Source organism: Vombatus ursinus, unplaced genomic scaffold, assembly GCF_900497805.2.
Source record: "Vombatus ursinus unplaced genomic scaffold, bare-nosed wombat genome assembly UNPS02014779.1, whole genome shotgun sequence".
In the NCBI taxonomy this organism is placed as follows: Eukaryota; Metazoa; Chordata; class Mammalia; order Diprotodontia; family Vombatidae; genus Vombatus; species Vombatus ursinus.
In genome coordinates, this window is record NW_020954557.1 from 50,072,003 (window position 1) to 50,087,644 (window position 15,642).

Consider the following 15,642-nt stretch of genomic DNA (forward strand, 5'->3'; position numbering starts at 1 on the left):
ACATTCTCTTACTCTGATATTGTTTTGTTCCCATCATGGCATGGATGATAGGCAGGGCTTTGAATTGGTTATTATTGTTATTGTTATTGTTATTATTAGCTCTGGTCACTATTAAAATGGGCTAATTGATGTGCTATTATATGAACATCCTGCAACACTTACAAAACATAATTATGTAAGTACATGTATATTATATATACATATTTGTGTGCATGTGTGTCTATATACACCATACACCCCTTAGAATCTTCAAGACTATAACTCATACTGGTTTCTTAGTATGCGGTTATATAGCTTGATAGTGATGAATATTATTATACTAGCAATGTGCAAGTGAAATATACATTTGGAGAAGGAGGTAATAGTTTAATCAAAGTAAAATAGAAAGCAAGTTATTACCTGTTTCTTGAACATACTGACTGGAATGAGAGGCCTGGTTTATTTCTTGAGTGTGTTTTTCAAGATGAGAGACCTATGTTTAAGAAATAAATTTAAATGTTGTTGAAATGTATGTAGACATGTAGAAATATGTTGAGAGGCCTGTGCTTGTACTTTTCGTCCAATATTTCAAAGTACACTTAGAGATGCAATCAAACCTTTAACATTTTATCCTTATTATTCATGTGTCCTGATACAGACCTTCGTTACATGAGCCCACAATCCTGGACCTATCTTTGACTTTTCCCCAGATCCAAACAATTGCTAAACCTTGTCAATTACTCCTTCACAATTCTCCTATAGTTGTCCCATTCTCTACACTGATATGGTCACCGGTGTACAAGACAAGAGTCTCCCCTTCATCTGCCCCACACAATCGCCAAAATAAACTTTCTAAAGCCCATATCTGACCATTTTACTCTCTTACCCCAAAGTCTTCAGTTGTTCTTTCTTGCTTCTAGGATATAATATAAACTCATTAGCTGATCTTTTAAAGCTCTTCATGTTTTTGACTCCTACTTGTTTTTACAAATTTTTTTTACCTGTTACTCAACTTCACATACTCTCACTCCAGTCAAATTGGTCTCCTAGCTATCTTCTGTTTCTGTGCCTTTATTCAAGCTAACTCTCATGCCAGGACTGCCCTTCTTACTTCAGCTCTGCTGCCATTACCTATATGAAGCCTTTCTTTTTCCCCTTAGCTGATAACGTTCACTACCTCCTGAAGTTACTTTATTTATACATGTTGTATATATGCACATGTATACCCTCATAATAAGTGGGATTGTTTTGCATTTTTTGCTTTTAAACACAGCACATAGTACAATGCCTTGTGTAATAATAGATGTTCGTGAACTGAAACTGCTTTAAACCGAAACCAGACAAATCTTCATAATGAAATAACATCAATGGTTCTGGGCATATTTTTTTTCCTCCAGTATTTGCCTACACCAACATAGGGAGATAGTTACTAATATTTCCAGATATGATTGCCCCAAGTGGAGTAAATGATAATAAAACCAAATGTTAAATAATATAACAGAATCTCAAAGGAGCTTTGAGTATCATCTTAAATTCTTACCTCAATTTGAGGTGTTTTAGAGGTCACTTGTTCATTTCCTTCAACTTCTTGGTGGCTACTTGAAACGTTGGTATGGCTTCTGCTTGTTATCCCCTGAATAGCAATAAATTCAATTAAAAGTTAATTAGTTTAATTAGTAATAATCTTAGTTTGCAGGAGAAACAGCAACAGTCTCTATTCCTCACACACAACAGTCTGTCTCCTCTCTGTGCTTTTGGAATGGCCATCCCCATGCCTAAAATTCATTCCTTCCTCACATCTACCTCATAGCAACCCTCTATTCTTTCAAGATGAAGCTCAAGCACCACATGAAGCCTTTTCCAATTCTCCCAACTGCTACAGACCTCCCTTCCAAGTACCATATATGTCTTAACTACTTTTAAGTATTTATCTCCTCATTTAGAATTTAAGGCCCTTGAGAGAAGGAATTATTTCATCCTTCATATTTATATCTATAGTGCCTAGCACATATTTAGATACTTAATAACTGCTTATTGATTGATTGCTTTGCTTATTCATGAAAATGTGTTAATCCATATCATCGAAAATAATTGTTCTACTCAAAATTTTGTAAAAATGAATGTTGAAAACTATCTTTCCATGTAATTGGAAAATATTTTATTTTTACAAAAAGTATGTTATTTTGCATAGGGATATAAGAAAATAAAATATCCAGTGAAATGGAAATTTCTTTCTCTGAAAAATAAATAAACCAAAATTAAAAACAATAAATGTTTTATGCAGGTATTGGAGAACTGGAAAAAATTACCTTTCCTGGTTGGCCTCCACAGATTGACTTCAGCAAGTATACTGAGGTCGACAGTTTTCAGTGAACCTTCTTGCTATCCTTACTTTAATATCCCTTACCAACCCCGCTGTAATTGCACCATGAACTTCCTTGACATATGTGCATAATATATAGACCCTGCTCTCCTCCTCCTTTAAGGCATGAAGCCACCATCTTGTTCTGTATTGGCCATTTTGCTGTAAATGACCCCTAGTGAACTACAAGCCAGCTGCATCAGTCAATGTCCTTTGGTGTCTCTTTTTCTTCTTTTATTAGTACAAAAAGACTTAGTTGCTGAAGGTGGAGGATTACAAAGTCCTGGGAAAATTCTCTTCCCCATCTGGTCTGATGATCAAATTTCTTTGATTTAGTGAGACCAGCTATATTAAGACAATAACTATCTTCTGTAACTAAAATATATTTTTCTTCAATTCTTTTTTGTGTAACCACCTGTGTTTAATGAATAGCCATTTTTCTTTTATTTGTTTCACACAATGATACACTGAATAATGTTTTGCTTATGAATGCTGCCCTAAAATTATGCATATAAGGAACCTCTTATGCCAGGCTCAGTGTAGATGCACTCTACCTTGCTATCTATGTGACTGGCAGATAAATGCTCCTTTATTCACGCTCTTGACTGCTAACTGCTATTATCCAACCCCAACTTCAAGAACCTGGACTATTGAACACTGAGCTTCTTGTTCCTCTCCTCCCCCAAATTCCACTCCATGGGTTAAAGACTATCTTGTCTTTTTCTTTGTTTCATGGGTTGCCGTGACCAAAGAAATTGTCACCAAGTGGCCAACCTACTGAAAATGAACCTTTTCTTATTTATTTAGGCTAATCCTCACAAAGCAGATAGAGTCTTTTGCTAGAACCATACCTAAACCCTTTTTAATCACAGAAATTAAAGTTGAAGATTATTAGTAAATGGTAATGGAGAAGTAAATGATGGTCCTGGGCAGCCTGTAGCATTTTGCCAATGAAAACTCATACAGGATAAATGGTATTAAAAGTTTCAGCAGAAAAATGTATATTTAGAAAAAAGGCCAGTCAAGTGACAATAGCAAGTTGTAACCAGTGAACTACCCAAATTATTGTTGCTGTTCAGTTGTTTTCAGTCATATCTGACCCTTCTTGGCTATGTAGATCTCTGTCCAAGGGTTTTTTTGGCAAAGATACTGGGGTGGTTTGCCATTTCCTTCTCCAATGGCAAAAAGAAGCTAAATGACTTGTCCAAGGTCACACAGGAAGTTTCTGAGACTGGATTTGATCTCAGGTCTTTCTGACTCCCAGTCCAGCACTCTATACACTGTGCCACCTAGCTGCCCCAAAATTACCTACATACTCCAATTAAGGCAATGCCAAGAGAACTAGATGACTGTCACACAAAGACAAAACACTTCAATGAAAAATATTTTAAAACTAGGAGAGTACACACTATCTACCCCCAACTCAGAACAATGAAAAATATACATTTAAAAATATCCATTTCTTCACTTCAGTCAGTGATCCATTTTATTTGATAAAATAAAGTTCCAATATGACTCAACAACTTGGGTAGTTCCTCAAATTCTTCCTAATGAGATGTGTCCTATAGAAATGTTCTTTGAACTTCATAGGAGTCAGAAGTCCTGGCAAAAAGGTCTAATATACACTATGTTTTATTTAAGGACAGCAAGAGCCTTAGGCTTGAGGGATCAATGATTCTCACTGCAGGTAGCTGGGGGCTGGGGGTTGAAGGTGAGACAGAGGTTAATAACCATACCATGACAATTCTTACATTTTTTTTAACTGAGGAGGTCAAAGTAGGAAAAATTACAAAGTAGATGTCCATCAATTGGAGAATGGCTAAACGAATTGTGGTGCATAAATGTAACATAATATTACTGTGATGTAAGAAATGATACATAAGATGAATACGGAGAAGCATGAGGCAATTTAAATGATATGATGCAGAGTGAAGGAAGCAGGGCCAAGAAAATAATATACACAATAACTAAAACAACTTAAACGGAAAGAACAACCAAAAAATAATCAAAAGTGAATGTCACAAAATTACAAATTACAAAAAATAAATGTCTCCAAAGAACAGATATGAGATGACGTTTCACCTCCCCTTTGCACAGGTGGGAGACCCATGGGTGGTAAACATTAAACATTTTCAGACTTTTTTGATATATTAATAAATTTTGTAGATTTAAAAAAAATACTATTTGTTGTATGGGATAGCCTTCTAGGAAGAGAAAGGAATACTAGAAATTTTTTTGGAGATGTTAAAAGTTTTTAATTATTAAAAATTATTTAAAAAAAAACAAGGTTAGAAACATTATGAATCTTTTGCATATCCACTGGAGAAAAATCCTGAGCAAATATTTAGGAAATTAAGGAATAGAAAAATATAAGAGCTTCAAAAGCCAGGCACATGAGAAAAGAAAGCACAGCACCATATTTGATATTGTATAAATTTGTAGATGATTCAGTCATGAGGTTGAAGTAATTAGCATTCATCTGTGTCATCCATAAAAGAGAAAGACATATATCCCACATGAACAGAAGAAAAAGAGTTGACTTCTATGAGGTTTGAAAACAGATTTCTTAAATCCCTCATTTATTTGGGGGTAATTCTTACTTTTTAGGCTTTATTCACTTGGAGTGAAAAACAATACAAAGCCTACCATTTGTAATTTGCATTAGCAGAGCATGCCACAAACATGAGCACTAAGAGTGTACATCAATTTAATTTAGAGTAGTGAGCTCCTACTTGGGCACTGGTGTGCTATTACTAAATAGAACTGTAATTGCTATACTTGTTTGGTATGTTAGTGGTCAATGTATCAATTTTAGTGTCCCTTGGTTGCAGTAACTTACACATAATCCTTCTTGAAAAATATTCCAAGATTTGTGTTTCCATCATTAAGTATACTGTATTCCTCCCACCCCTCTGTATTGCTTAACCTTTAAATCTGACTCATTTCTTTTTGTTTGTTGTTAACACAATTACTGGATCTTGTAATATAGAAGCACAGGTAAAAGGATAGAGTAACATAATGTTTAAGGAGAAAAATCAACATGTCTAAATAAGATGCATTAAGAACCTGGCCAAAACTGTGTATGTAAATTCATATTAAATGATCAGCAAACTGGGAAATTAAATTCAAATAACCTATCTTAGGGATAAAGTGTTTTCACTGAAGTAAAAAGAACATGCTTTATTTGAAAAAGTGCCCAGTCGAGAGTCACAATACCTGAGATCTAGTTTCAAATACTCTACCATTAGCCCAGGCAACCTGGGGAAAGTTCCCTAAAATCATCATGTTCCTCAGTTCCTTCCTCTGTAAAAGAGGAATATTAATGCATCTATTTCAGAGTTGTTTCTACAATAATTCATAGAGTGATGTTGCTAATGATGAAATGTGCAAATCCACTTGAAAGGGAAAACAGGAAATTCCAAGCAAATGCAAAATTTTACTGTGTCTGTACAACATGTGAAAGGCTGTGAAGTTATGTGAGTGGTGTAGTTGATAGAAGATTGTCTTCAGAGTCAGGAAGATATAGGCTTAGATCCCATCTCTGTTACATACTAGCCATGTGATATATGTGTGCCAAGTCACTTTACCTGTCATTGCTCTAGCTCTTTAAGACAATAAGCTGCAGAGAAGGAGCTGACCAGAATTAGTAGAGGCAGGGTCCTCATTCAGGAATTCCCAATATCAATTAAATTATAGATCTAGTCCCTTTTGTTAGTCCTGCACAAATCTAGCTTTATATATGCCAATAGATAGATACATTACAATAACCTCTTGTTGGTACAGAAACCTCCTAGAAAGACATTTACCAAGTATTTGGAATTATGACAGCTCTTCATGCCAATCTCTCTGGTTTTCAAAATCATTACCAATGCAAGAGAATATATTGCAAATTTCTAGTGAGCTGATGCGCATAAAGCACGTCACAAGTACAGAAGTCATCTCACTAGCATCCTTAAGAGAAAAACAGAACAAAATGCAACAAAGTAGCTCACTATTATTCTTGTTCCTACCATGTTACCTGCAGAGAAATGTATGAAAAAATTGGCCAAATAGCATATCGCAGTTGCCTTACCATAATGGAAAAACAGAGGTCTGACCCGGTAATTTAGCAGTTTTATCCATCACTTATCTTATTTTTAACAAGATAATCAAAGGTTATGATCTGCTAATGTTCTTCCCATCTCTGTCAAACAGATGGAAACACCAGTCAGTATGTACTGTCCATCAGAGCAAAATATTTCAAAAGTTGTAAGAATCTGTGAGAAAAAAATCCTTTCTATTATTTAAATGACAGGGCTTAACATATTATTTTTTAAAGATTGTTATAAATTTATCTGAATTACACATATTTGGTGATAAATAATAAAATTCAAAGGTCTGTTTGGCTTTATACTAGATTTTTATTCACTTTCCTCTCCCTAAATATATTTTCCTATTTTCCAAGTAGGCACAGTTCCATTAAGTGTAAATAAGGTTTATGGTCTCAAACTGCTTGTTTAAACTGAGTCTGAAGATGATTACCTATATTCTGAGTGATTTTATTTCCTGTGGATAGAAGTATTTCTGCTGACAATCTGACCCCTAAGTGTAAAGTGGACTTGTTGAAGGTGATAAGCAAAGCACCACGCCCTCTATCATAATAATAGCAGCAATGTGAAAGTGCCTCTTTGTTAGTATCTCAAGATGCCTAACCACTATTGTTTCACTAAAGCTAACCTGTGTTGCCTGCATGAAAGGGACGTTTGGTGACACTACAATATTAGGGGAAGCCCAGACCCCAGGTTTAATTCCCTCCTTCCACTTAAAAGGAGCAATGGAGACTCTGAGCATTCAATTAGTACATGTCAGCACACAGATAAGCTGCTAGTCCTAGACTGTTGCCTTGGTCATTCATGGGTTCATTCATCACCCTAAAATCCACTAATATTCTTGCATCTCTAACACTGGCTGACTAAGTTTCCAGTCAGCCAGCACTCTAGTCTATAGCAACAAACTGAAAATGTGTTTGGCTGGTTTGATGGTGACTGATAGCCCAGTCATCCAATAAGTAACATTGGTGAAAAAAATAAGGGAGACAATTTTTCCCCTCTACACTATTTCTTGGACCCGATTAGTTCAAAATCATCATGTTAAACCAGGCATATATAAGAAATAGTATTTGGCATCTTCAGGGAATTGTTGAAGTCTTCTTAAAGATAGAGAAAGCATGAGCATTTGAAAATATTTTTGTAAAATTCATTCAAACAATTTCTGTATAGCTGTACATGACATCAAAAAATTGCCTCAAATTCACCATTTATTTGACAGATTTGATCAGACTGACTGGTCATTTAGAGCTCGGTAGGTATTTGGCAACAGAACACCACTTGACAAAATTACTTGGAGTTTAAGGGTGAAGAAAATTATTTTAGAGTCATATATTTCTACCTTGGCAATTATACACTAAGAGATTTCTTTTCGTTACAGGATCCAAAATGTCTAAGGACTGAAGCCTGGGAGCCTAAGAGGATAAGAATTTGAGAAGCTACATTCAGTTCTAGTCTTTCTGGACTTCAGTCCAGACTCTAGTCTTGCTCCATTCTGCTGAAAATTTACTGGGGTTGGATGACCCATCCTGTATGATCTGAGCTGGCTCTGTCTGATAGCATAGGTATTGAAGGGTCCTCTAGGAGGCCTTTCATTCTGTCCTGTTAGGAGGAAAAGAAAATTTGAGTCTATTTTGCATTCTTGATAAAATGGTAAACTTGTTGAGGGCAATGACTTTGTCACTTTTGTCTTTGTATCCCCAGCATCTAGCAGATTTCCTGGCACATAGTAGGTGCTTAATAAATGCTTGATGATTGATTCTTTTCCTGTGCTGCAATTCTAAAATAGACTAAAAAGCTAACTTCCCTAAAATATACATAGCTCCCTAGGAGTTAGTTTTTTTTTTTTTTAAAGATTATTAATATTATAATAGAATGAAAAAGGTTCAGGGTTTTTTAGGCTGTTCAAAAATGATTTCTTCTAAAAGAAAGTCAGCAAGCATAACTCCCTAGAGAAAAGAAATTATAAATATAAACAGAAATATGAATTATGCAGGTTGAATTATGAAATCTAGAGTAAAATTTGTAACTCAATTAATTTAAACTCTTTCTAGAGTTAAAAATCCTTATGCTTCTGTCATGTTTAACTCTAAGGCCAAGACTTTTACATTTTTTTGTTTATTCATAAATATAGACTGTTTTTTTTCCAAAAAATAGGGTATAAAGAATCAGTTCCACAAGGGAAAATGTACTAAATAAGTTTGTCAGCAGAGATAAAATTAACTACCAGAGACCTGATATTACAACTCTTCTTTTTGAAAAGGTTTATTTATGGTCCACATTCCTGGAATCCAAAAGAGCTGAAAGGCATCTCTCTATCAGACATAAAGATGACCTATAAAACAATGAATCTCAGAAGGGCCGTCAATACTATTCTTTATATATACAATGATATGTATTCAACAAAACCCAAAGCAGGATATAGATACAAAAACTCAACTCATCCTAATAAAAGAAGCTTTCTAGAAGTTTTATTTGACTCTGTTAAGGATAAGCTCATATCATCTGAATCCAATACAGATACAGGAAATAATAAATCAAAAGAAATTCTGGAATGACAGGAAAATATAAATTTATGAAAGAAAAGATAGAAACTCAGAAAGTTTACATAATGACAATGAAACTGTGAACATTATCACCAAAGGTGGTAATATTTTCCAAACATTAAACTATGTGATGTTGGCTACAAATTATTATAAAGTAGAGATATGAAATATGTGGTATATAACCATGTTTATGTCTCTACTTATTTGAACTCAAATAGCACTACCTTTTATCTACCTCCATACCACACTTTGTATAGTGTTTATTTGGGTATATCTCTCCTAAAGACCTCCCCTGTCCCTGCTAGACTGTAAGCAGTTTGAGGATAAAGAATATATTTCACTTACCTCTGTACCTCTCTCAACACTGTCAAGCATAGGGGTTTCCATATTACACATGCTTTATAAATATTTGTTGAATGGAATTGAGATTTTCCTTTGCAGTAAAGCTTTCAAACTCTAAAAATAATCAGAAATGTTTGTGTACGGGGGGGTGGGGTCTAATTGAACACTGTGGGATTAGAGTATTATAAACAGAATGGGAAATAACTTTTGAGAGGCAGAGGCAGAAGGAATAGCAGGAGAGAAAGATGGAAAATATTTCACCTTTCTTTCAAAGCAGAGCAGCTGACATATGGACGCTAAAACCATTCCCTCCATCATGGATACATCCTATGATAGAATGACTGGGCCAAGGTAACAGGGCTAATGGTTCTTTCATAGCCCACCCTGGTTCCTGACATTTTTTTTCTTCCTAGCCACCGTATTTCAGCAAGCATCAAATTAGTGGTGATTTACTAAATTAGTCACAAATAATGGAAAAGGTAACAGTAACGAACTTTCAAGTAGGCTTTTTTTGTCTATAAATACTCCAGATATCTTTTTTTGAGAGAGAGGCAGTGTGGTTCAATGACTACAGAACTGATTTCAGAGTCAAGAAGATCTGGGTTCACATCTTGGCTGGGACATTTACTAGCTATGTGACCCCTGGGCAAGTCACTTAACCCCTTACTGTTCTAGGCCCCAAACACTATCAGCTGCAGAAAAAGAGAGAAGAAGCCCTCTATATCATTGAAATCATAGGTTTAGTTGTTTTTTTTTCTTTCAGTAATGATTATTTTCATGATTGAAAAGACCATCAATTCACTTTGGTCTCTATCATCTTTCTAATTCTTATTTCTTACTCTCTTCTTCATTTTCTGATACTAGGAAAATAGTCTATTATTTATTATCTATAATTCTAATAATCCTAGACTCCAGAAGTTATCTTCTGTTTTCTATTATCAATTGATACTTTGTTCCATTTTAACACTTATCTCAATCAAAATATCTGAATGAGTGAGAAATCACTTGTATGTGTCAGGCACTATGCAAAATACTGGGGATATAAGAAGAAAAAGCAAGATCTTCCCTCCAACCCTTACAAAGTTCATATTCTACAGAGGAAGAACACACTTATAGTAGGGGTGTGCCCAGGGAAGAATGTTTTTTATTGTAAAGTCAGTATAAAGATGGTGAATGGATCCATAAGGCAATTGATTGATATGTCCTTTCCAGGTATACAGTGTTGATTTGATTACTGGATTGCTTTGTCCAGAAAGATAAGTGGATAACAGTATGAGCCAGATAGATAACTAGATCAATCTATTTTGAGTGACCCTCTTATAATTAGCCTATGGGGATCTGGAATTGATGCAATCACCACAATGTCATTCACAAAGAGAAACAGCTGGAATATCTCATCATCAAAAATCTCTCCTCTATTGGGATTTTGTACAGGCTTTTCCATAGAAACTAGTAAACACTCTTGGTGAACCTCCTCTTCTAATGTCTTGATTGATGTTGATATCCAGTAAAGGTTGAATAAAGTTATCTCTGAGGTTACAATGTCTTAGAATTTTATATGATTAAAAAACAGGGAACAGAGTATCCTAGGAAGAAGCATAAGAAGACAGAATTGCATAAGTGGACTAGACTATCTATCGATGAATATAGTGCCATACATAGGCTAGGGGGATAGGAACTCACCTGGCATATATCATGGAACAGAAGACAGGATGTCTCTCTCTGAGAATGAAATTTGAACTTTAGACCAAGGTTTAACATACACCCTTAGCCAGAGATATGGCACACATAATAACTTGCCTAGAAAGAATATATTTTCTGAGAACGTTGAAAAATTAATCACAACAGTTTTTATCAAAAATAGGTGGGGGAAAGAGAAAAATGCTTATGTATAGTTATTCATCTTGTGGTTTCTGTGGAAGAAGATTGAAGGGAGAAGGAGATAAGAGAGATTTGAGCTGCATAAAAAAAGCGCAATTGTGTTAGTGATTTGGAGTGGTATAAACTTTTGAACAAGGTGAAAATTTTGATTCAGGGAGAAGAAATTGAGGAAAATATGAAGGAAAGCAATCACCAAATCCAGGGACTAATTCTAACTTCTGTGAGAAGAGGCTGAAGAAAGATAAAGGAGTAAAGACCTGAAGAGAAGGACTTAAGGAAAGAGATAGATGGCAAGGCACAGTAAAGAAAAAAAAGTTAAGTAGAACCAACTGGTAGGTAAAGGAAATTGGTAAAAATGGATTGGCAAATGGGCTGGTTGGTGAAACAGAGAAGTGTTTGGTCTGATTCTAGACCAGTTATGGAATGAATCTAACCAAGACTGGTAAAGATCTATTTTCTAGATATCTTACAAATCTAAAATAGGCAGCATAACACAGTGCATAGAGAGCCAGCCTTGATGTAAGGAAGATCTGAACACAAATCCATTTTCTGATATATATTGTCTCCATGACCATGGGAAAGTCAATTAATCTCTCAGGACTCTAAGCAACTCTTAAAGAATATGATTATCAGAGAAGTTGACAACTTGTGTTGGTAAATGGAGTTTCCTTCCTCAGGGTTTCCATCTATTAATGAAGGTCCAGTAAGTTCCTATCCCTATCTTTGCTAAGTTAATCAAAATAACTTTTAACTTAAAAAAAAAACATGGAGGCAGGAAGGCTGAGAAAATTGTTTTTATATGGACATCAAATTAGGTACCATATATAGAGTAGCTATCATAAAGAAGGAAGAAAGAAATTCACAGGGTACAAAATAGCAAAAAGGAGACTAGTAAAAATCAATGGCCTCAAATATCAAAACACAGATATCCAATGCTAGGCAAAGTGGAAGGGGAACTAGAGGTTTTTCTGTAAGTAAACAAATCTATCTAGTAGGTATCACTGAGACTTGGTCAAATGAAACCCAAGACTGGATAAATAGAGCTTATTCAAAAGAAATAGCATAGGGAAAGAGGAAATAGTATAGGGAAGTATAGACTAGTATAATATATTAAGAAAGTATCCCCATGTGAGGAAATCTAGGAATAAGAGCGGGAGGATGGTGGAGAAGATATGAATGAAGATCAATTAAAGGAAAAACAGATGTAACTTTTTTCATTACAATATACTCTATCAGGGGTCAGCAAACTATGTGGCCTATGGGCCAAATCCAGGTCACTATCTGTTTTTGTATGGCCAAAGAGCTAAGAATGTTTTTTTTTCTACATATTTAAATAAAATTTTATTGTATTTAAAAACGTAAAAGAAAAACATTCTTAGCCCAATGGCCATTCAAAAACAGGAAGCTAGCAGGATTTGGCCCTCCTGCCCTGGTTTACTATCCTGTGCACAAATTCCCTGGCCCCCAACCCCTAATAGAAAGAAGAAATGGAGATAGATGAGATGTTTATAGAGGCCACAAACCTGACCCAGATACATGACATTGTACTGATGGGTGAATTCCATTATCCAGATATTACACTAGCACTCTCTCTGCCAAAATAAGAGCACTAATAATTTTATTACTTGCCTTAATGATACTTCAATCCTAGAAAAGGTAGAGGAAACAATAGGAAGTTTTAGACTGCATACAGTTCTCAATAATAGGGAAGAAATGAGGTGAAAATGATGGGTATCCTAGAGGGAAGTGACTACTCCTTCCTAGAATTTGTGATAGGAAAAGAGTTGGGCATGCACCCTACATTTAAAGATAAAAGAAAATCATACTTCAAAGGTTCAGAGAGGAGAGGTGGGATTCCATGCATAAAAACTGTATATGTAAAGGTAGATTAGGAAGCATTGGACACTCAAGATTGTAATTCTGAAGACACAAAGGAAAAGAATGCTAAAATAAGAAAAAATGGAAGGTGTTTGAAGAAACTGATAGCAATACACAGGGAACTAACCAATCTAGATTATATATCTATATACACACACATAGAAATATATATATATAACATATACATTTAAATGCATGCATACACACATATGCATACACACATAGATGTGTGTGTGAAATACAGCAACATTAGGTAAAGAGAATGAAAACAAGAACATGGCTTGATCCTCTAAAATAGTGTTAGGAATGTTAAAATTTAGAATGAACTGAAAGTGTTAGCGAAAGCTGAGCAATAAAATTGGGTATTATTAAAGCCATATTGGGGGAAAAAAGGATCAAAGGGATAGGAACACTGCATGAGGCGTATGGCACAATGATAACTGACAACAAAGAGAAATTAGATCTATCCAACTTTTATTTTGCTTGACCCTTTTTATTTTGAATTATTTTTATACTGGTAGTGAGTGACAGAACAAAAATGGCTAATGGGGATTTGATGCCCAAGGAAAAGAAAGGAATTATAAGAGATCATCTTATTTCTCTTGATGAATTCAAGTCAAAAGATTCAGATGAACTACTTCCTCAGGTACTAAAAGAACTGGCAGATGTGATTACTGAGTCTGTACCATCTGAAAGATCATGGAAAACATGAGAAATAGCATAGGACTAGAGAAGGTCAAATGTCCCCACTTTTGGGGGGGTGAAGGAGAAGGAAAGACTCCAAAGATTAGCAAGCTTAACTTTTAGGAAAATTCTAGAAAAGATCATTTTAGAGATGGTTGTTGAATATCCAAAAATGGGAATGAGTAACAAAAAAATCAGCATGGGGCCATCAAGAATATGTCATATGAAACTCAACTTCCTTCCTTATTCTGACTGGGCTACTATAGTTTAGATTAGAAAAATACGACAAATGATAGGGATATCATTTACCTAGAGTTTAGCAAAGCATTTAACAAAACTTTTGATCCTGCTCTTGTAGGGAAAAAATTTATTGATGTGGACAAGATGATACAATTGGGGGAGTTTCTAGTTGACTGAATGGTTGGATCCAAACTCATTAATGGTTCCATTCCAACCTGGAAGAAGATTTGCAGTGGAATTTGCCAGATATTTGTGTTTGGATAAAAGTTTAGATGGTGTGTTCATCAAGTTTGCAAATGACACAAAACTGGAAGGAATAGATAACACCTTGAATGACAATATTAGGATCCAAAAAGATCTTGAAAGACACTGGATTGAATCTAATAAGATGAAATTCAATCCATATAAATGTAATTAATGTCTTGCACTTGGGTTCAAAAAATAACTTTGCAAATATAGGAGAGAGGAAGCATGGTAACATAGTAACTATATAGTCAAAAGAAGCTAATGGCCTCTTTGGCTGCATTTAGAGGCATAACTTTCAGACATGAGGAAGTGATAGTCTCTCTTATTCTCTTCTGGTCAGATCATATCTGGTGTATTGTGTACAGGTCTGGGGATCACAGTTTAAGGCATGAAAAGTCTCTAGATGAGGGCAAGAAACATGGTGAAGGGCATTGAGTCTATGTCATATGATGTAAGATGGGATGCAACTCTACAATTCAGTTGTTTGAGGTAAAAGCCTCTTTCAGTGTTCTGAGAATACCTTTTCTGAATTGTCTGCTTCAGTTGCTCATTTGAGTATGGCAGGCCACAGAACTTCAGAACTAACACAAGACAGTCTGTATCAGTGTTTTGGGTTTCAATAGTTCATTTAGATATGCAAAATTGGAGAACTTTTCAATTAATAATTTCAGAAATATGAACACAGAACTATTTTATGACTATAAGACAAATGTATTTTCCCTGATTGTGATTTAGTACATGAGAATAGTTACTAACCATAAGATAAGGGAGGTATTTCACAGAGAGGACCCAGCTAATGCATTAAAAAGATAGTAGGAGGAATCAATATGGCTGAGTAGCAGCATTCCTAGCACATTTCGTACTGAATCCTGGTTAGAAAATCTAAGAAAAAAATCATAGTGAATCATTTTCTAGCTTAAGAGACAGGGAGAGAGGTCTGCAGACACTAGGGACAAGGTCTGGGCAGGAATGTCCTGTGCAAAGTATTCCAACATTCAGGGACTGAAAGATGACCAGACTGTGCACTAAGACAAGAAAAGGTCCCAAAGACACCCTGAACCAGTGCAGGGTGTGAGAACAGGTGACATCTGGAAACTATGACACTCATTACCCAGTTCCAGGTCACAGATCCAGTAAGGAACCAGGAGGAAACCTGTACCTAGGGGTGTTGGAAAGGAGTGGTAATGGTCGTGAGCTGCATACTGAGGGAGGAAAAAGTTTAGTAGTAAATAAGTAGAAACATGGATTCCAATTCCAGAAGTAGTTCTAGCTTCCAGCCCAGGTTAAAGATTGTGGGGGAATAACTAGACTCAGAGCAGGTCATCAATACATCTAGATCAGCCAACAGAGAAATTTGCCAAAGCAGGCATCGCAAGACCAAAGGTGATTCTACTATTTT

At 35.4% G+C, this 15,642-nt stretch overlaps 1 protein-coding gene across 1 annotated transcript in view; it reads right to left on the bottom strand.

The window, feature by feature from the left end:
• The window catches only part of XIRP2 (xin actin binding repeat containing 2), a 382,450-nt gene that overhangs the window by 20,923 nt on the left and 345,885 nt on the right, over positions 1 to 15,642 (bottom strand). Inside the window, 2 exon segments of the mRNA XM_027865703.1 lie at positions 400 to 472; positions 2,754 to 2,838. Of these exon segments, the coding sequence (XP_027721504.1) occupies positions 400 to 472; positions 2,754 to 2,838 (158 nt within the window).